This window comes from Olea europaea, chromosome 1, assembly GCF_002742605.1.
Source record: "Olea europaea var. sylvestris chromosome 1, O_europaea_v1, whole genome shotgun sequence".
In the NCBI taxonomy this organism is placed as follows: Eukaryota; Viridiplantae; Streptophyta; class Magnoliopsida; order Lamiales; family Oleaceae; genus Olea; species Olea europaea.
The window spans coordinates 1,277,356-1,301,200 of record NC_036237.1 but is presented as its reverse complement, the minus strand read 5'-3'; the positions used below and the strand labels follow the sequence as shown (position 1 = coordinate 1,301,200).

Sequence of the window (23,845 nt, the reverse complement as noted above, 5' to 3'; positions counted from 1 at the left end):
ACAAGAATTTTTTTTTTTTTTTTTTTTCTCCAAAGAGTATATATAGTACATACTCTAAAGATTAAATGGGCTTGGGGGCAGGTACACAGGAATTTTTTTTGGACAACTTACAAAAATATCTTTAAAATTAGAGCTATTATATGAAAAGTTTTTTAAAAGTAAAAAATATTGTGTAAAATTAAAAAGTGACACGATGTCACTTTTTTTAAGAAAAAGTGACACAATGTCACTTTTAAAAGTTTAATATAATTTTTTATTTAAAAAAATTACATACAATGTCACTTTTTATTAAAAAGTGATGCTTGTTACTAAAAAAAGTGATAGAAATTTCAAAAAGACGATTGAAAGAAGTGATAAACACTAAAAAAAGTGACAAAAATTCAAAAAAGTGAGAAAAAAGTTTCAAAAATTCAAAAAAGTGACACAAATTTTAAAAAAAAAATTAAACAAATTCAAAAAAAGTGAGGAGGCATAGAAATCAAATGTTAAGCGTCACCTTTTTATTGAAAAATGACATACAAGTCACTAAAAAAGTGATAGAAATCAAGAATCTGATTGAAAAAGCAACAAACACAAAAAAAAAAAGATAAAAATTCAAAAAAATGATAGAAATTTGAAAAAAAGAATATTGAATTCAAAATAGCTCCAATTGACCAAGTTTTTACAAGAAAAAAATAAGTTAATAAAAAAATCGTTAACTTTATCTCTACATCATGTTTTCAGTTCAAGTATTACTCGAGAATGATACATCACTCCATTTCGAATAGTGATCAAGGCAATAAGGCAACAACATTAGACATAAATGAGATAATTTAATTTATACAAGCAGAAAACTTTTAACAATAAACATTGAAGTTACAGAAACTAAGCAGAGGCAAAATTTTCTAAAAAAGTCAAGGATTTTACATATGCTACAATACTATAAAGAAAAATTACCTCCCATCCTATCAAGAAAACAATTGATATACCTCCCTTCGGACTGAAGCTCCAAGAGGAAGGGAGAAATCATGCTATTCGTCCTCTTATACACATCCAGTAAGAATTTAGGCACCTTTTGTCAAATGACTGGTGTATACAATAAATTACTTTTGTAACAGAATTTATAGGGAAAAATTACCTATATAAAAAGATAATGCAAACAATTGGAGAGCATAGTCAATTATTGCATAATAATTTGCTGCTAAAAAAAATATATTGACAAAAAGGTAACAATGAACCACCCACAGTCAATTCCAGACCATAATGTATGGTATTGTTGTAAATATTTAAATTATACCTAAAAACTAATTAGGAAACCTCAATAATCCACATCTAGCACAAATTTTGGCACCAAGAGAAGGCGTCCCATTGCAATCCCCTTTTACGTGACAAAGAGGCGATTCACACAAAATCATGCATAAAAGGCAACATACAGGAACATGGAATGTTATATAAACCTATGATTTAGATTCAAGAAACCTGTCCAAGAACACAATATGTGTCATATGGTTTTAATTTAATTCATATTTTCAAACTTAAAAAGAAAAAAGTTATTGATTTGGTTTTGAACGTTTTAGCCTATTTAAAAAAAAAAAATACGCATAAGAATGAATAGAACATGAAAAGATTTATCTATCTATGAACTTCAATGTCAAATAATTTTCTTCAATAAATGTGAAGTGAGTAGACCTGATGTGAACAAGAGGAATTTATTTTTTCCACCAATCTCTTCATCAATAAAATTCAGAAGCACAATCACCAAAGTTTTATGATTTCATGGGTTTTGATTTGGGGGCTTTTGGATTGAGGGGTTCAATGGTTGAAGTAGCTCATGGTTGAGAGTTTCTCAGCAAGAATTTTGGAGTTCTCTACTAGTTGGATGATTTCGAAATGATTTGGTGGTATTTTAAACGTATTATTTACGGGTTAAAAGATTTTAACTAGTTATAAGTGTATTATTCTAATTTATTATTTTTTGGGGGGTAATGGGCCTAATTTCCTCAATTTTTTTTTCCAAAGAACAAATATTTGTTTTAAACTAAAGATTAAATTGACTTGGGGGCAGGGGTTAAAGCCCAACCCCTACCTCCCCCATCCTATGCCTTCGAGTGACGATTTTCAAAAGGTGGAAATTATATCAAACCATACTTTAAAAATTCAACATTCTAAAATCAGGATAGAAGTTTCACATTTCAAAAATCAAATTTTTTTTATATTAATTATCTAGATAAACTAATAAAATTAGGAAAATATCAAAACCTTACCCACTATCCACCAAACCCGTAACTCTCTCTCATCACCCCTCTCCTTCCTCTTCCTCCCTTCTCCGTCGCCTCTTCAGTGCAAGGCTGTACGACACCATGCTCCAATCATCACTGCAAGGCTTTGCAGATCTGCGTCGGTATCGATTTTGGAAGTTTCCAAAATCTAAAATCATTGTTGTTGGTATGGTGGTTTGGGTGTGCTGCTGTGGTGGTTTGGGTGTAGTGTTGGTTCAAGTGTGCTACTGGTATCAGTTTTAGAGTGTTTGTGGATCTGCGTCGGTGATTTAGGATGGCGACGACAGTGACGGTGAGGTGGAGTAATGATGGCGGTTGTGGGATGCTAGTAATTTTGGATTCGATTTGTTGGTGACATTGGCTTCGGTGATGGTCGTGGTAGTGGTTGTCGCTTCTGATTTTGGATTTATTTTGCGGTGCTGTCACGGTGGCGAGTAATTAATGGTAGTTTTTGGTAGTCATAGCTTGGCATTGATTGTGGTGGTCATAATGTAGGCAATGTAGGTGGCACTGGATTAACAGGAGATCTATGAAATTTGGGTTCGATTTGTTGTTGTGACGGTCGCGATTACTGTAATAATTTTTTTCTTGGTGGTGGAACTGGCGTTGACGATGTGGTGGTGTTTTCTGCGATGGATTGATTTGTTAAGGTGGTGGTGGTGATGAGATAATGGTCGCAAGTGTTGGTGGTGGTGTCAAATTATTTGGTTAACTGTGATCAATAAATAATATGACCAATAAAAAATATAAATTGTGACAAAAAAATAATGTGTGACTTAAAAGATTGTTAATCTGTGACCAGTAATTTAATAATTTGTGACTGTATAATAAGTCGTGACTTGTAATATTTGTGATTTGTGATCAATAAATAAATCATAACTTATAAGTTTTTCAATTTGTGACCAATGAACAAATTGTGACTTATAAAATTTTTGAGCTATGACCATAAAATAATTTGTGACATAAAATTTTTGATTTGTGACCAAAAAATAATAAGTGACCAATAAAATTGTTAATTTGTGACAAATTATATAGATCTATGACATAAATATATTTAATTAATAAAATAATAATTACTTAATTTAATCATAAATAAATTTTAATAACAATATGATTTTTGAAATTTGAAACTTGTTTTTTTTTTAAAATTTTGAAATGTATGATACTTAAACTCTTACTTATGAAATTTTCCCTTTCAAAAGTTATGTTAATGAACTTTAAAATACGAGGCAAATACATAATTGTACTATTTATTATTATATTTTTTTGTTTAGTTGAAATATAAAGAGCAAATAAGTCTTTTAATGTTCTCTTAGCATAATTTTGGATGGAAACTCTCATTACAAACGAAATATGCTCATTAAGGAAATGTTAAAGGTAAAAATGTGATGAAAACATAAGAATGTCTAAGTAAACTTTAAGAACCTTTAATGCAATTAGAACACGACGAACTTCAAAGAAACCTTGGTGTCAATTAACCACCACATAGTTCCATAGAAGGAAAAGATTTACGTTAGACAAAGAATGATTCAAAATCAAAAGGTTAAATAGAATCAATCATGCTATACGTGCATCACATGTTACATTATTTTTCACATTATACCACGCGACATCACACTATTGGATGTTTAAAAAAATAAGCAATTTTTTCACCAGTCAAATATTATCAAATCGAATGATGTCAAAGATGATGTGCAGTTACAAATGGCTTTTCCCAGATAGAATTCTGCCAAACGAAATAAGTTGGGGACTGTTACCATAAAAAATAATGGGTTTATCGCCTTGTCATTTTGGAAGTGGCTATTCCAATCATTAAGAATGAGATCCTCATCTAATTCCATTATACATCATAATTATGTCACCAATTGTCCATCCACACTTGCACCTCAAACAGAGGAACAAATTGCTAAGAGATTAGTCAAAAAGGTTGGTAGACTTGGACCAAATTAAGCCACAAATCAAGATCGAGATCATTAGTTCCTTAGGCCTCAAACCAAAATTATTAGTCGGTGTCAATTGTCGACACTTTTAAGAAGCTTACCCTTGAAGATGTTGAAAACATAATACAACCCGCATTTAGGGTCCGTTTGACATGATTTTTTGAAAAGCAAATGGAGTTCTTGATATTCCAAAATTGTTTTTGTACCCATTTGACTAATTTTATAAAAATGTTTTTTCCCGTTTAAAGAGCTTTTAGAGGATATTAGATCAATGTGGCATCCTCTAAAACCACTTTTATGATAAGAAGTTTTTTTAAACATTAATTTTCCAACAAAATGAAAGATAACTTTTTTAAAAAACTCTTCTATAAAAGTAAAATAAAAGTCATGCCAAATAGGCCTTACCCTATCGTTATCTATGTTCATAATAATCAAATATGACATTAAAACAACCAAAACAGTGACGGAGTTAGGATTAGACTAATTTTTCATATTTTTATGCTGCACATATAAAAAATGACTTTTTAAGCCATAAAAATCAAATTGGGCTAAAGTTCGATTCTGAATCAGAAGCATTGATTCAGTGTACGCAACCATCAGTTATGTAAGTTAACGCATGTGACATTTTTAAAAACTCTTTCATGTATATAAAGTTAGGTGATAAATGAAATTAGAAAATATTATGAGTGACTAAATAGGAACCAACACATAAATATTTGTGACCAAACAGACTTTTAACTTGAAAATAAAATATAGACATATAGAACCTCTAAATAATATAAGCTTGTCAAAACCAAGTACAAATTAGGCAACAACAAAAGGCGTAAAATAAACGTAAAATGCATATTCTCTAATTTAATATAATGTTTCCATAATGTGTTACATTGCATAAGCGAATTTAAGTAGTGAAAAAGGGATTTCGACTCTAACTCATAACTTCTTGGTTCACTTGGCATACGTACCTTTGGCCTCATTTGCCCCGAGACCCATTTGTAGGATTTTACATTGGAGTGTGTCTCAAAAAATTCACTGTAACAGTATGTTTGGCCAAGTAGATTGGATGGTACTTGACACTTGACAGTATTAAGGAAGAAAAAGACGTTAAAATCAGTTCTTTATACTATCGGATCATGTCAATTGTCCTTTCCAATAATGCAAGGCCGACCGTGCCCTAACTGAAATAGATAACAGTTCATACTGCATTACTTCTGTTAGTAACAGGCATTCCAATGCTAGAAGAACTTACACCAACATTTGATTCTGAAAAACCTATGAATGTGTCTTTTTTGGGCCATAGCCAAATCTTGGAGAAGGAGAAACTATCACCTCTTGTCCTAACATTAATCTTCCGTTCATCTCTAGCAGCATTGGGTACACATTTCCCATCGTCATGTCTTGTTTCCACACGACTAGTAGTATTACCATCAGAGTCGAAAAAAGGATTTCTCACTTTGTTTCTATTTTCACTGGACAGAGTTATTCGCAGATCCAAATCACCGACTATGTACTGAAATGCGCCCAGAGAATAACATCTCCTCGCATCCAGATTGCTGCTACTGATCTCACTTTGAATTCCATCTCTTTCACGACCTCCATCCGGGCTTCTGAACTTACCAAGCCTAACAGAAAACACCCTCAATTCACCTTCATTTTCTTGCAACATTCCCTGGTTTTGACATGAAAATGTCCCGTTCTCACCATCAGCATATTCACGATTCCATTGTTCCATCGACTCGTTAAAATTAAACACACGATGTCCCGGAAGAAGTTCAGGGTTAATGAGACCTCTACACAAAGGACACGTTGAGTTTGACAAAAGCCAAGTTTCTATACAATGCATATGAAAAGCATGGCCACAATTTGGAATAAATTTGAGCTTGTCAAAATCCGAGAATTCGCATAAACAAACAGCACAATCAAATGGCTCCTTCAATCCCGCAATATCCTTATAGTAGAAGACTGGTAGAGCATCAATCAGAGCTTGATCGAGGCCAGAATCGTGTAGATGAAAGAGTTGATGCAGCTGCCTTTGAAAAGTACGGGAACCAGATGTTTCTGGGACTCTATTGGATTGAGAAATTGATGAAAAGGATGGCCTTTTCATGAGGCATCTAATAAGAAATTGTAGCAGACCAAATATGAAGAACACAACTGATAGAATTACTATAACCAACAGAATTATTGGGCTAATTCGGCTCATTGATGAGAAATTTGTTCTCAGGAAATAGAACTGCTTCAAATAATTTTCCGTAACCAATGGCGAACCCCCCAACCCTTAGAACATACTAGAGTCCCACGTGACAAAGAGCCAACATGGAGTTGTCAAACTTTTCACTCAATATGAGCCTCAGACAGTTACCCCTGGAGTAACTTTTATCTGTCTAGTGACGGCCCTTCCACTTGGCTTAGTCGTCTCCTCTTCCTATATGAGTGCCTGCAAAACAAACAAGAATTTAATGTGTGCTGATTTTCTCAATTTGGTCTGTCCAAACAGCTTCTCCTTTCTCAATTCTAGGCTATGAATCCACACATCAAGAAGCTACCACTTCTTGTAATTCCGATATATAAGTACTTAAGCGCAAATATTCAAACATTCAAAAGCAACCCAAGAAAAATGGTCTCCTTTTCAATTGGAATTCAGTTGGACAGCTGATGAGAAGACTTAAAAAAGCTGTACTGAAAGTGTCATGTAAAGGGAGTGTGGAAAACTAAATGCAATAAAAAAGAAGAAAGTTTTTCAAAGAGAATATCAAGGAATAAAAGCTGGATTTTGCAGGTGAGCTAACTCTATATTTCCCGTGGAGTCTGAATTAATCTTGCATCAAAACAGGTGCCATACAAAACATTCTATTGGTTGTTTAACAGTTTTAACAAGATACGTATGGATCGTAAGCTAAGGTTATATTGCAAGTACTGGACAATAATAAAGAAAAAATAAATTATAATTTTATTCGTTATACTATACAATTTAATTGAGCGTATAGTTAAATACAGTATACTGTTGCGAGCTCGTTATAGTATTCTCACTCAGAATGTCAATTGGGTAACCGTATTTCAATTTGTTTCAATTATGTAACTATATTTTAATTTATTTCAATCGAATAACTATACTTTTATTTTGTCTCAATTAAGATAATTTCGTCAAACTCTGTCGTTAATTGACACCTGCATTTGTTATTTACATTTGTCTAAGCGACGAAATTAGGAGTTACCTTGAGATAAAATTAAATTGTAGTTACTTAATTGAATAAAATAAAAATACAGTTACTCGATTGACATTCAAACAAAAGTACAATTATGACATATGGAATTTACCCAAACGCAAAAACAATTTTATAAACAAATTGTACAGCAATTTATGGCATGGATCATGAAGTTTAAATTTAAAAAAAAAAAAAAAATTTATTTCCTTAATCAAAGGCCCCATTGAAATAGGAGGAGACCCACAAACGTTAATTACAATGATTTAGTCCACAAATGTCTTGATCTCACCATTTTGTCTTTATCACATTTGAACATAATGCAATGAAAAGTGAAGAACAATGGACTAACACGTAAATTAAAAAACTTGTGGAGGGTCCCAAGTGATGCTATTTTTCTCCTTTGCCCTTGCACGCATTCCATCGGATTGCTTGTGCTAGATGGCGATTATGACTAATCATAAGCTCCTAATTTCCTAATGTTTGGTAACGCTTAACTAACAAGTTGGTAGAAAGGGTTCCTATTTTCTTTTGCTTTTGCCTCTTTTGTGTCACACGAAAGACGACTTTTCTTGTCGAATCATTTCGTACAGGTCGAATTTTATATTTAATCTTCAACATATCTTTTCAATCTCGTGTACCAACTAAAAAAATAATATTTTAATCGAAAACCTAACTTGTAAAATTTTACTAATTAAGTGACATCAAAGAAAAAAAGGGAAAATTACAAAGACCTTGTATGAGATTTCTCACAACGTCAGAGACATTCCTTACATTTTCAAAAATTACACAACCTCCTCTATTTTAGGATTTGTTCGATAATGATTATAAAAATTAATTTTTTGACTGTTAAAAAGAATAGTGGATCTCACCTGTGAGAGAAAAAATAAAAAATCACTGCCAACTTAAGGAAGTAAAAATCAAAAAATTAATTTTTTTGAATGAAAAATCAGAACCGTTTATACACTTAAAACTTTTTAACAACGCATATCTCCTCTAAAATTTATGGCAATTTTAGGGTTACTCCCTCCATTTACAAAAACTATACAAACCTTATTTATCTGGAGTTTTGAGTAACACACACCCCATTGACCATTTTTTTAATTCATGTATCAGTGTAAATAATAGTGGTAATGCTCATCGTATTTCTTACGAAGTTCTTTAGTCTTTTAACTTCTTTAACATAATGTGATACTTAAAATATTCTTTTAATGCTTTCGACTAATTATTAAAAAACATTTCAACTTGATTTGAATAATTATTTTTTAAAATACAAAATGAAAGAGATTTTAGTTGTGATTTCGTCTTACATGAGTATTTTAGAATTTTGATAGTTGTGAGCAATTTTCAAAAGTGTAAATAACATGATAATATTTGTAGGTTTGTAAATTTTTAACTATGCCTGGACAAAATAATGGCGAACCCAATCCAAAACCTCCAAACCAATCCGACTTGGGTTGGTTTGGGTCACGTTCATAGTCCCTCTGGTCGATTTTTGGGGTGGAATTTTTCAAGTTGAAATCTCGGTTTTAATGATCGATTTTTTTTATTTTCTTTATTTTTGAAAAAAATGTGGTGTAAACATATTTACCGTTTTAAATATTATTTTATTAACCAAATTGTGACCTGAATTTTGTAGGTTTACAAGAAGATTCTTACTTCTCAAAAGTAATGTGTTAATCAGTGAGAGTTCAGGAGAATTTCCTCCGGCCCCAACTTTGTTAATTACTCCTCTAAACAAACGCATTGTATGGGCCACTTGCCCCCCAACAACTTCTAGATGGGTCGCATTTTTTTAGTAAATTTAGAGGCCAAGCTTGGTCCAACCCACTGGATGCTTTTTTCCTTCTTTTTAATCCCCTCACCTTGAATATCAATCTAGTTCCCCTATATTAATAATAATAAATTATCTAGCAATGGACAACTTGATAAAAAAAAAAATTATTAGATTCAAACTTCTCCTATAATAATATTAGGTGTGAAATAAAATTTATACAAAGTGACTTCAAACTACATATTGAAAATTACCTACCCCTCAATACAAGGCAACTCTTTCGAACAAGGTGACTACAACACTATCGAAATATTATGACCTTACCAACTAATGCATAATCAATTTATGATCTTATTTCTTAAGAAATGTTTAAAAAAAAATTTGTAGGATTTTTGAAATGTCAAAAGTTACATCTACGATTAAACTTCTTTAAATATATTTGAATAAATTTTTAAAAGTATTTTATCTGCCAAAAAGAGTTTTTTGAGAAAACTCACCCAAGATAGTTTACTAAAAAATTCTTAACAAAAGTATTAGTTCTGTTAAATAAGTCTTAATGCTTGGTTGGTAAGAATTTTGATAATTGATTTTTTGACCGTCAGAGATAAAGTGAGTCCTATCTGTGAGAGAAAAATTCAAAAATGACGACTGAAATTGTGAAATAACAGTCAAAAAATTAATTTTAATTGACTTTTAAATTTTACCAAACAAGCTCTTAATATAAAAAACTATTCTACAAGAAATAGAAGTAAAAGTAAAATCCTCGCCTAACTACCCTTAGTACTCCAATTCCATGTCCTTTTCACCGTGCCAAAAAACTCTTTTCTTGTACTTATTTCTTGATCTTTTGTTGTGTACAATTAACGAGCCCTTCTTTTATTATATTGCGTACTCTTTACTTATGCCTTTGGCCAGCCCACTAAATTATTTAATGATTGAACTTTCTTGACACATCTCTTGCTTTAGAGCTGCCTAAACTTTTCAATTTAGTTATTGAACTATTTACTTTAAGAAAAAATTGTAGTACTTGAATTAGCATGTGTTCCTATTTGCTTTCGTTGTCTTTTATTGCATAAAGAGACAAATTCAGATCAAATTACGCAAAATTCGCGGTTGTTGAAAATTATTGAGGATTTCATATGAACGTTAATCAAGCTTTAAATTTACACTAGCAAAAGTAAAAGCAAAAGCAAAAGCAAGAAAGTCTACTTGACCTTCCACCGAAAAATTGGAGGAGAAGGCTGACCAAACTTCAATGCCTAAGCCAATATTTGAGGCTAGAAATTGAGAAATCAATGGACAGAGTTGATTTATCCATGAATGTTCTTTTACATTTCATGAGACATATTATTATCTCTCTTTATAAATTATTTATAAATTCATCAAACTGAGGCTATGAACTTCACATTTAAATGGATCGTTAGTCTTTAAAATTTTAGTCGATTATATTAGTACAATTTTTATAGTTATATTTTTCATAATATAAATATAACGAATATAATATATTCATTTATTAGATATTCTGTCCTCGTTCCTGTCCCGTACCTTGACTTGCAACTGAAACTTTAGCCCCGTTCCCTAATTACTTGGGGAGTCCTGCCCCATTTGGGCCACGTCCCCATGTAGATCGGGAATCCCTACCTCTTTACCATCGTTACATACGTATCAATACGAGCCCTCATTCCATCTTACAATGTAATTAATTTTTTGGTGTCCTTCATCAATTCTTAGGATAAGACATTCTTAAAACTGCACTTGTAATTGGTAGCTGCTGTTGGGTTGCTTTCTTGTGAGTTAGAACTTCATATTCCTATTACGTGTTAGAACAACTGCATTGGGAGAGTGTTATTATGTTAGTTGGCTTTGATGTTGAAATCTATTAATGAAATGTCGGCTTCAATTTCCATGAACATATTTTATTGATTTTCTCAATGTCCTCTCTCGAAATTATATTATTTATTCGTTATGCAAAATTTAAAAAAGATTATATTTCACTTTATTAAAATTATTATATTAATTCTTTGTATCTTTTCTTCCTAAATATTGTTCTCTTAAACATGAAGCATCCTTGTAATTATGAGACCCTATACGGTCACACCACCTGGACGCCTCAGAATCATCCATGTCTGTAAAGTTTTGGATGTCAAATAACACATACAAAAATTAAGTGCTCGTATATATTTGTATAGAAAATTATGGGAGGAAAGACGTTTGAAGTGTATTTCTAGATTTATTTGATAGTATTAATCAATGTTTGGAAAACTATATTGGATCCGATTGGCTAGTTCAACCAAAAAACTGGGAATCGGTCTCAAATTCAGTCCGATACTAATATATTAACCAGAAACGAAAAAATTGTTAAATAACTGATCGAACCAATCATTTTGGCTGCAAATCGAAAAACCAGTCACGGTTTTTACCCTTTTTTTCAAAAAAAAAAAAAAAGACAAAAAATAATTACTTTGATAAATAGGCTCAAGCATTGGCAATCCCAATTTTACGTTCCTTCCAATCCAAGTGTTGTTTTAAAATAGAAAAGCCAGATAATATTTTCCTCAACTTCCAATGTTGGATAAGTTGGGCACAAATAATTTTAATTTTAACAAAGCAAATTATTTTAGACAAAACAATTGTCAGTTTTTGATGTTTTAAAATAAATTCTAAGATAATAAATCTAATTGACAAATATTGATTTATATTTACTATGAATTAGCAATACTACAATTTAAAATTTTGTTGTTGTTATAATATTTTATAGTTTGTTGGAATTTAATTTTGATATCCGGTTTGACCCGGATTGATCTCGTTCGATCATTTGACACTTGACTCTGTTTTTTTTTTTTGGGTCGACGTTTGGGTCGATTTTTAGAACATTGGTATTAATTATTTGACGGTACCGCGATAAACTAAACATTGTTGCCACGTATCTCTACGAATAAAGGTGCACAATGGATTCACACAAACCAAATATTTTTTTTAACGTTTAAATAAAAAACGAAAGTTACTTATAAAACCATTAATTATTCGAAAATTATTCGAAAACCCATTAATTATTCGAAAATTAATATTTATAAACATTTAAAATCAGATCAAGTTGGCACACCGGCTGATCACGGGTATAATTTCTTGTGGATGAGGTTCGATAAAAAAAAAAACAAAATTTCTCATTAATGAACACGAAAATTCTTTGGGCTATGCTTGCTGTTCAAGAGGTACAGGCCCCTTACATGATGGGGCCCCACGCTGTGAGGGGATTGCTGTACAAGCTGAATTTTTCAAATTCTTTAACTTGAAAGATGCTGTAGATCGAGGGTAGAAAATAGGGTCACCACGTGTCGACAAGCAATTGAACAGTTTGATTTTTTATTTTTTTTTAAAAACACATCCAAATCAATCTGTTTTCTTGCTTCCTGTCTTCAACCCTGTCCAAAGAGTTTAATTGCTTTAATTTACACCCATGCTGTGAGGGGACTAATAAATGAAGATATGTCGTTAGCACACCGTCATTTACGAATGTATTATGACAGGCAGAAATGGATTAAAAAAATTACTCGTAATTTTTGAATGAGTATTAGAACAAAAACTCGTTAGATACCAATAGTTGATAGCTTCTAATATCCACTAATTTTTCCGTAACGTATATAACAATTTTCAAGTCTGGTCTACCATAGAATGATTCTCACAAAATCAACTCAATCATTAAATTTAAAGTTCATGATATAGTTCCAGTTTTCAATTTTCACCGTGTAAGTGAAATAAGTAAAACAATGAGTTGTTTTGAGCAAGAAGAGGAACATCTTGACCGAATGTGCTTGAAAACACACCTTTTATTTGATTTTTAAGGTGTTCATGGTATGTTATGATAGAAAATAAGAAAAAGTGATTTTTTTTAATTAAAAAAAAAAAAGAAATTATGTACGCCCATAGATTTACTTCAATTTGCTCGACTCGTCAAGTTGAATGGAAATAAAGGTGAAATGAATATTTTGTTAATTTTTATTGGAAAAAAAAAGATTGTTTTGACGAGATGAAAAAATATTTAACCCAAATCAAGAAAATTTTTAGAAAAAAATTACTCAAAAATAAAAATTAATAAAGGTCCAATTTTTAATTTATGCGCCAAAAAAAGTTTCACAACTCTGCTATGGACAGGGTCAATGAATAAGAATCATGTGACCTATTCACCTGTGCTTCACTCGCTCTCTTTCCTCTCTCCTGTTTCATAAAAAAACATTCTTTTCCAACCATTGCAACCACCAAATACATCGCAAAGTTTGGATTTTTTTACTCTATTCCTATATTAAAAAGTATATAAATTTTGTAGTCCTCAAAGTTTTCTTGTATAGTGTTCAGATGTTAGAATGGCTTCAAGATTCATCAAGTGTGTGACTGTTGGTGATGGGGCTGTTGGCAAGACTTGTATGCTCATTTGCTACACCAGTAACAAGTTCCCCACAGTGAGTCTACTTTCCTTTTCTTGAAAGAAAACATTCGTTGTTTTCTTGAAATGATCAATTTGAAGTTTATCAGTTTATGATTTATATGTACCAATCGTTTGTCAGATACTAATTTTTCTGGACAATTTCCTCAAATATATGGTGTAATCATGTAGATTTCTTTCTTTTCTTTTCTTTTTCTATTACTTAATCGTCTGTATGCATATGGATTTTGCAGCTTTTCTCTTGGTTTTGTAGGTAGAAAGGGTATTTTGCATTTTTATTTTCTGGGATTTCTTTCCCTTTTCTTTTAGCAGCATCTTCCTTGGACTCTGATAAGTTGTGTTATATCTCCCTGTGATGAGTCCTTATGTTTGTATTATGCATTTGTGGCCTTACTGGTAGGAAGGATTGGACAAGATCCGACTGTATTACTGTAGAAAAAGAAATTCAGTTTTGTACCAAATATGTACTTAATTATAGTATTTATTTATTTCTTTTGTTGCAACTTCAGGATTATGTACCAACAGTTTTTGATAACTTCAGTGCAAATGTGGTAGTTGAAGGAACTACAGTTAACTTAGGGCTTTGGGACACAGCTGGTAAGCTCATTCTCACTATTGAAATCAGTTTGTTTTTCAATTGATATTTCACAACCATTTCCTAATTTAAGAATGAACTCTCTTAACTATTACCTCCTACCCGATAAGAAGTTCCCTTGTCTTGATTCAAATTTATGTTTTCGGTGTTGTGAATGCATCTACAGGTCAAGAAGATTACAACAGACTAAGGCCTTTGAGCTACAGAGGAGCAGATGTGTTCGTCCTAGCATTTTCATTAGTTAGTCGGGCAAGCTATGAGAACATAGTTAAAAAGGTGCATAATTCCTGAAAGCTGTGTATTTTCAATAACTCTTTTCGTACTTAGCATTATTTATACGGAATTGCAGTGTTTAATATGATTTTAATAGCATTTATTGGGCAGTGGATCCCAGAACTTCAGCATTTTGCACCTGGGATCCCAGTGGTACTAGTTGGCACCAAATTAGGTATGCTCTTGCTTTTCTGTTGAAAATGTTGTTGTTTTGTTCGTTTCCTTTCCTGTTATATCATAGTTAATCAATTGACAGCAAAGTTTGTTAATACCATCTCCTTTTTTCCTAATAAGTTTGTCTTTGTCACATTGAACGTCCTTGGTTAATGTGGCTAAATCTATCTGTTTCTAATTGAGAAAGATGTTGTGTTTGAAATATGGATATCAAATGTGCTGCGCTGTTAACCAATCCCATTTTCTTCTCTTATCATTTATCTCGCTCTGTGTGTGTGTGTGTATGGTCGTAGACAAGCATATGCATAGAGCATGTATATTACTTAGCGGAGTTTTCCTTCAGAGAAAAGTGAGTCAAGATAGTGGTCCGCTTGGCCCTTTTTTTTTTTTTTATTAGGATGAAGCTACATCTGAGAAAGTCTACCAAAACATTAGTAAAATTCCTCAGAAGATATGGAACCTGAATCCGCGTTCGTGATAACATTAAAAAAAGAAAAAAAGAAATACACGCATGAACCCATTCAGCGTATCTTTGCCATTTTTTTAATAATGTGAGCAATTCTTACTATAACCTCTTCTTTTCTCTTTACCTTTATATCCCTTGTAAGGCTTGTCTTCTGCCTAGTCATTATAAATATATTCCACTTGAACGCATAGAGGTGTAACAATATAGACCAAACCTTTTCAACATTTTAGCATATGGGATGTCTTATTCCTTTTCTGCTGAAGAGTGATTGAAAGGCATGATAAGTTTAAAGTCTGACAATAGAAGCAAAGCATACCAGTATGGGTCACGCTTTGCATGCAAAAACTTATGATTTTTGTTGACATTGGAAATTGTTTGGAAGCTTCTAGCAACATCAGGTGTGGTTGATGCTGAGAAATCCCTTTTTCTTCTTTCTTCTTTCTTCTTTCATTTTTCCTTTTTTATTTTTTAATAATTACTTTAAATTTTATATAGTGAGAAGTGGATATTATTCTCATCTTTTCCTCTTATCCATGGCTCAAGGGTTTGAAATGTAATGGTTAGTAATTCCAAAGGATATGGATTTCCTGGAGAAAATATATATGCCCAATCCTGTGGAGAGAGTTAAATCCTACTTTTGATCTGGTAATTTCTGCATGTAGTTTTTCACGTTTGCAATGAACAGTCCGTAACCTTCCGGCGTATCAAATTCAATGTGAGAATTTTAACATCATGCTTTCAAATGGGCAAACCACTAGATCAAGTGTTTGACATTTTATTTACTCTTCGTAGGCGCCTTTTTCTTCCAAGTTACTCATCACTTTCTCATTGATTTCTAATAACTAAGATTTTGTGTTAAAACCCCACAAGCAGAAAACATCCTTATGGTTTGAGAATATGCCATCTAGCACCAGTGGTATTGAACCCCAGTCTAGGTGTCATCATATCATAGATTCTATTAAGTAGGCTATAAATTCTTGTATTTAATTGAAACTATAATTTAATGCCACAGGTGCTGGCATTACTTGTGGTTTGAACTCAAGGGATACCCTTTTTCAGTTTTAATGCTAGTTCTTTATGACCCTTCAAAATTATGTGACCACAATTCCTCCATAATACCAATGAAAGTTCTTCAAGGGTCCAATCATAGCTAAACGTTGCATAGGCCTTTTTTCCTCTTTTCCTTTCAAAAGAAACTGTTTTATTGTATGAGTTATGATATTTTAGCATTTACATCATATTTGAACTAATGATTTTTACTCTTTCACTATTGTTTTCCAGTTTATTATCTTTTTCATATAATCATCAAACTAACAATTTTTTTAATTAATAGATCTTCGCGAGGATAGGCACTACCTAGCTGATCATCCAGGATTAGTTCCTGTGACCACTGTGCAGGCATGGCTCTCATCATTGGCTGCTGCTAGCTCTTTTGTTTTTAATCTATATCTTAGAGTAACTGATTTGTGTATGCATAATTAATCAGGGAGAGGAGCTCCGTAAACAAATTGGTGCTGCTTACTATATTGAATGCAGCTCTAAAACTCAACAGGTAATGGTTGATCGGCTTTTCATTTTGCTACGTGTAGTTTTTTTGCAAGTTAAATAATGAAACTTGTAGAATAAAGGATCCATCGATCTCCACTCTAAATATTTTCTGATTTCACATGATAAGCCTGTCTGAAAAGTCTATTTGCGCTTTCCAGAATAATCATTTGCAGTAGTAATCATTTCTATATGGTTATATCTGGTTTTTCTATCAAATCTGGAGTGAACTCATAATTCAGGTATTCATTTCAACAGTTCATATGCATGGGAGATGAGCTTAAAGAGAAATATGAGAAGTGGGAGATAAATCAGGAAAATCAAGTTTTTGACATATGTGTTAACATAATGAGAATCATCTACTTGATCATTCAACAACCAATTAGTATTATCTCATCCAAAACTTATTTCTAAAATTGAACAAAGTTTATGACTGATAATTGGGTCCTCAGAAAAGCATTACCTGATCATCTGCCTACAGGATTATATACCCATTTACACTTTACAGGCTATTTCTTAAAATGGTCCATTCCAATGGGAAAGCATAATGGTTGGTTTTAAAAGTAATTGCAGTTTCCAGGCTGATACACTGTGTTTTGTCTGTGTACATGTAATGTTCGCCTGAATGTTTATGCGATAGTTAGACATGCTGCTTGTTGCACGTGAGCCAGATTCTGTGATTCATTTTCTTTTGTAATTCCATATGATGTTGCTCGATGTGTGTCTTGGATTTCTTTGGAATTTATAATGTAACTGACTTTCTGCCTTCTCAATGCAATATGCAGAACGTAAAAGCAGTTTTTGATGCTGCTATCAGGGTAGTTATCAAGCCACAGCAAAAACAAAGGGAGAAGAAAAAGCCGCGTCAAGGATGCTTTCCGTTAGTAACTCTTAACATTATGCTCTTCACACTAGTTTCCTGTTCAAACAACATGACCACCACTTTACTCTATTGCTTTTGTGCTTTGATCAACTGCATGTTTACTACACAGACTGACAGGAGTGAATAGTACAATGAAAATGATATGTTTATATTTTTTCTTTATAACATCACGTACCATCCAATTTTTCCCTAACAAATGTACCACATAGGAGAAGAACTTTATTAAGACTAGCCATTGTCATGTTGTATTGTCATCATTAGCATTTTAACGCAAATGTACCACATAGGAGAAGAACTTTATTAAGACTAGCCATTGTCATGTTGTATTGTCATCATTAGCATTTTAACGCTATACAGTATGCCTTTTTTGTTGATATTTTTAAACCAAGGAATCATAAGGATAAATAATCAAACCCCAACTTTGTTTGTGATAAAGGAAGATTTTAGACAGGATGATTGGATCAGTCCTTTTCTTTCCTATTAGCATATTGGTGTCTGTCATTTTCAAGCAATTGAGTTTAATAGGATATCGAAGAGTTCCAGCTAGTCTAGTTAGCTAGGAAAGTGTTATGGTAGTCATATTAGATACTTGCAACAAATGCTACCTTCAACTGGAGGAGAATCACCTTTATTGGTGTTTAATTCCCAAGAAATTACAATTAACAGAACTAACATATTTAGAAGTTCAAAACTTCAAAACTTCATATCTGTCATTCAGTAATTGACAATCATCAATTATCAACATCACTATTCTTTGAGCAGAAGTATGGTGGTGAAAGGATTGAATATATGAATGTCCTGTGAATGTAATTCAATCTAACCATTTTATTCAGGTTTAAAAATTGATCAAATTTTCATTGATTTTTTATTTGTTTCAAATGGAAGTATGCGAAGCTTACGAGTGAAAGAAGAGAAAGGGAACTTATGGTGATGATTCTCATAAATTAAATTCATCATTCCAATTACATATGTTTTGTTGAATATTTAGTTAAACATGCATGGTAGAATTAAAAAAATTTCAATACGCAAAGGCCGAATCATTTTTGTATTTAGATAGAGTTCGTGATAAGAATTATATCTTTGTTGATTACAATTAATTGGGACGATTTTGAATCTGATCTACCACGATCTCAGCACACCACATCTGTCTCTATGTCCAGCATCTAATAGTAATCAACACACTAAGAATGAACTTGGAATTCCAATACCACGAACAATTCACAACCACTAGTTGGATTTAGAGAGAATTAGATTTAGAATTTATTATTATTATTATTATTATTATTATTATTATTATTATTATTATTATTTTGTGCGCTAACAAGGAATAATGATGAGGTACGAAATGTATTTATAGGTTCCTAACCTTGATGGTCCTAAGAACTAATTAATCTTAGTTCAATACACAATAAGCCCATATTTATTATTAAGTCCACCCAACAATTTGGCGTACCTTTTCTTTCTCTTGCAATTTTGCAAGCTAACTTTAGGTCTTTTCATTTAACAAATCCATTCCACAGATTTGATGAAAAAAAATTATGATCAATAACTGCAACCTTATTATATGTTGGCAACTGGATTTTACTTTACTGACCGCATAAACCCTCAGAAAGTATTGAAAGCAAAACCATCAATATGACTCAGCTAGTATGCACATGTTTATGGTGAGTTCGACCACCACCAATATGAATATCTTGTGTGTCCACTGTTTGTAGTTACATATGCTTAATTTACATATTTATTATATTAAGTTGAAAAACCTAATTATTGCCGCTTTATGAAGCCAGCATTACAGCAGTAGAAAATGACCTAATGTCACATTGAGACGAACCTCGATTAATTTTGAGTGTTCTTGTATATATTTTCGTTCCGCGATTTTATTGCTCCTAGTCATAAAATTAGGGTTTCTAATTCTCAACATATTTTTCCTTTTCATTAAACTTTCCGTCATTGGGTTCGACCCATAATATGTGCACGTTTCCTTCTCTTGTTGGCTGACTTTCTTCATGCTTGCAACTGCAGAAATCTCTTTTGTGGGAGAAGAATAACCCGCGCTCCAAATAAGTAATTGTTTCAAATGCTCCTTGTTCAATATTCTGACTAAAGAAATTGGACTAGTTGCTCTTCCCGACCTTGAAAAGTTGTATATTCCATCCTGTTTGACATGCTGTTATTTGTGTTTAGTCCTATATTATTTGTCCAAGTGCAGTGATTTCAGGAAGAAGAATCTATATGAATTCTTGGTTGTTTATTTTGTGCTTTGTTGTAAAGCTGGAAGTCAAAAATTGTTCTTCCTTACACATAGTGATATAGCTTTGTTGGCTTGAATGCAGTATAGCCTCCAATCAAGATTGTAAGTTGGGATCTTCATTGTTGTGAATTTTATTTTCCTTGCAAGATCTTACTTCATAGTAAGTTGGATTTAATTTTCCTTTCAAGAATTTCTTAATGGTGTAGTTTATGCAAGAAGATTTTTTTTTTTTTTAGCTTGACTTTGTTGGTCATACATCAAAATACTTTTATATCATTGATGTTAAAATATGTCAAGCAATTTATATCTTTACAACTTGAGTTAGATCATGAGTGCATCAATTTATACATATTTTTCGTTTAAAGAATTTGTCAAATTTTCGATGGCTAAAGTCATTTGTTGGATATCATCATCAAAGCCCCATGTCACTTCTGTAACCATCACCGGCTTGAAGGATTCTTTGGGGAAATATAGTTTTTCCACCTCCGTGGAGAAGTGACATGAGAGAATTCAAACATGGACTGTCACTGAAGATGGAATCAGAACATGGAAATGCTCGAAAGAAGTGAACAATTTAAATTGTCAAGATGAGATTTAGGAATTTCTACAATGTTTACCATTTGAAAACTTACAGTTTAGAAGACAAGAAGGAAGTTGAGGCATCGAAATGATGTTCGATGATTCAACAATAACTCTCATTTTCAACTTTTATTCTTAGAATTAACTACTTTGTCCGAATTTTTTTGACATAATTGTTGACATCCTTTCAAATACGCATGGGTTCCGTGTGAATATAAAAGTCAAAAAAAATAAGAAAAAAAAGTGGGCACCCTCTCATTGTGAGTGTTGGTCGTCATTATGTCAAAAAAAATTCAGACAACATAGCATGATTGTTATTCCTAATCTTGGTGATTTCGTTTTCATATGTAACGTGTTTATATCCGATGAACATGATTGGCTGAATTTCATAGTTAGAACAAACGATTTAACTTAGTATAACGGTTTAATTCTACTTACGAATTTTGACATTAAAGTATAGTTTCATGCTTCTGTATTTGTTTGCCGAATTTAATGTTTTTAAAAGCTAGGTCAACTTCTAAATGATTTGTATACCATAATGAAATTGACGGGAGATTTATTAGTTTTAGATTGAAACAACGAAAACAAAAATTGGGATTGTAGATAGAGATATACCCTAATGGTTTAGATGATCATGATGATTACTAGCTATTTAATGCAGTTAATTATATTGTAATTCACATAAATAAATAATTTTTTTTATAATTAAGTAGTTTTAATTTTACTACCAAATAAATCTTGATTGTTTATTGCCAAAGTTTAAAATATAAAATTGAACCAGATTAACTATTGTGAAATCATGAAGTCATAAGAAATTTATTAGAAGGGTGTTTGGTAGGGATTAAAATTAGGTTTTTTTTTAAGATTGTGATAGAAGTTTTTGAAATGTGTAATTAAAAATTTGTGAGACGTATAAAAGATGTGATTGATATTGATTATTTGACTTTGACTCAGAACCAAACAAGCTCTAGATTTCAACCAACAAATTAATTTTATTGATCAGTTATTTTTATCTCTTTCTTAAAATTGAGAAATAATAACTGATTCCACAATGTTATCGGATGTTCAAAGTAAGTTAATTATTAATCTCATTTCTTAGTAGTAAAATCCTCATGGGAAAGATAAACAATACTTCACGTATCACTGTATTATTTATCGTATTCTTCACGTATCAATGTATTATTTATCGCACTATCTTACACTTGTGATTTTCACGAACAATAAATATATATAAACATTTGCCGACCAATCTAGTGTGTTCAAATATGCAATAACATGCAAAAAAATAGAAAGATATACATGAATAATTGTATATTAGACACTCATCGATGGATCGATGATTCATGTTCGGAAATTGAGTGAATAAAAAGTATATTTAATCAACTTAAATTATAATTGAATGAATTTTCAAACATAAAGTAATGCAACGAAAGATCTATTAACCTAGAAATCAAACTCGACTTCACCACCTTATTTCTCGTCGTCCTTTTCCTTCTTCGGCAGTTCTTCCTCTTCCTTTTCTTCATCCTTTCCCTCCTCATCCTTGGATTCCTCGCCATGGTGTCTTCTACTATGACCTTTGCTGCGAATCTTCTTCTTTAGTTTCTTCTTCACCTGCTCACCATGGCCACCATGCTCGTCGCCATGCTTGCCGATTTTCTTGATCTTCTCTATCTCGTCATCATTGTCTTTGGATTGTTTATGCTTTAGTTTTTCCTCTTGTTTTTTTAAAGATCTTTGACATTTTTTTCCCTCTTTTTAATTTCTCGATGGTATTCAACCGGTGATATTTCAAAGTTTAAAAAAATTAACTCCAATAAAAGTGCTAGTTAGCAAAGAAAAGAAAAGGTTTTTGAACTTTTTATAGAAGCAGAAATAAGCTCTACATAGTGCTTATACAAAAATTATAATCTAATATCGTCCTAATTAAATTATTAAAATAAATAAATATATCCAAATTATACAAATTTATAGTAAATATGTCATTTGTTGAGGTGTTAAAATATATTATAGTAATTACATATAACATTTTTAATTTAAATAAATAAATTTCAAATATTAAAATATATTATAATAAATATTCATAATGCTAAGTAATTGATGAAATGTATTCAAGACTATCATAAACTCGTATGTATTCAACTACCCCGGGCCTCTATTTGGCTCTCATTTTTCTTCAAACTCATTTTCAACCACATAGTTTATAGAATCCATAATTTTTATCAACTTTTTAACCATATATTTTATCAACCTCTAACAAAATCTACTAAAAATCGTATTTTTAACTAAAACACTATTAATAAATCCCATCTGTACAAGAAAAGAAGTTTGTTTGACAAGGAAAATACATGATCTCATGTTATGTGATGAAATTATCGTTCCTGAGCAGAACTCTTCATTCACAGACTTCTCGCCGATAACCCTCTGAAGATCTGCACTGGTTCCAAATCCATAGAGGCCAAGTTGACGGGTTCAATGCCTTCTCCGGTCAGCAAATTTTCATTAGCATGAGATGAAGCAAATCTTCTTTCAGAGTGCTCAAAAAGGTATGCATATTTCGACACATGCAATCCATCTTCAGATAATTAAGTGCCAGCTAAGCCTGATTCTTGCTATCACCATCAACTAAATCAGAAACACGGACTTCGGTCTCCAGCCATTCGATCATCAGAAAATGACTTCGATTTTGCATCGTCATGCATGCAAATTTCAATTACAGGGGTGCTTCTTTCTGGAGAATCAGTAGATGAGGCCACATCAGATGTGTACATTTCTCCAGCAGCCAATTCCACAAAAACCACACTTTCACAGAAGCTTATTGTTCCAATTCCCTAAAACAAGAAAATTAAGGCAGTGTTTGATTGTTGCATTTTTTTCCATGGAAAATGAAATTTGATTGCCATTTTCCAACTTTTTCTTGTTTGATAGGGTAATTTTATCCATGGAATTGAAGTTCCACATTTTCTTGAAGTTTGTTACTTTCTTGGATTTCTTGAATTCAAATTTCATTCCCAATACCAGTAAATTCTATCCCTTTAATTGACAATATTCATGTAAATCCAACGAACACCAAAAAACATTTTTATTTCAACATTTTCCATGTGAAAAATTATACCAATCTAACACAACAATTTACAATTCCTAAGTAAACAATTTCTACGCAATTCAATTCCTGAGAATTTGTTTTATTTCCATCCAAATTCCATCTTTACAATCAAACGGAACATAAGTTCAAATGATGCAAAAGCTTATCATCTATAGTACATTATGGGCTGTTTGGTATGGCTTTTGAGAAGCCAAAAAGAACTTTTGACAGTCAAAACTTGCCGTTGGACCCATTTGACTCATTTTATGAAAATATTTCTAGCTAGAAATGCATTTAGAGAAAGCTAATCCCATATAGCTCTCTCTAAAAACACTTTCAAAATAAGAAGCTTTTTTAAAAATTATTTTCCAATCAAAAAAA

The 23,845-nt window shown here is 32.0% G+C and overlaps 2 protein-coding genes across 2 annotated transcripts; one reads left to right on the top strand and one right to left on the bottom strand.

Moving 5' to 3' along the window:
* Positions 1-5,022: 5,022 nt before the first annotated feature.
* LOC111401334 (RING-H2 finger protein ATL46-like) lies at positions 5,023-11,296 on the bottom strand. Its single transcript, XM_023029062.1, has 2 exons — positions 11,230-11,296; positions 5,023-6,472 (listed from the first exon to the last, which is right to left on the bottom strand). Exons 1-2 carry the CDS (start codon positions 11,294-11,296, stop codon positions 5,391-5,393), a joined length of 1,149 nt encoding a protein of 382 aa, XP_022884830.1. The 3' UTR covers positions 5,023-5,390.
* A 2,021-nt stretch (positions 11,297-13,317) lies between these two features.
* Positions 13,318-19,992, top strand: LOC111408734 (rac-like GTP-binding protein ARAC8). Its single transcript, XM_023038529.1, has 8 exons — positions 13,318-13,629; positions 14,123-14,210; positions 14,375-14,484; positions 14,593-14,656; positions 16,455-16,519; positions 16,608-16,673; positions 17,452-17,546; positions 19,572-19,992. The coding sequence occupies exons 1-8, from the start codon at positions 13,534-13,536 to the stop codon at positions 19,615-19,617; spliced, it is 630 nt and encodes a 209-aa protein (XP_022894297.1). The 5' UTR covers positions 13,318-13,533; the 3' UTR covers positions 19,618-19,992.
* Positions 19,993-23,845: the final 3,853 nt, after the last annotated feature.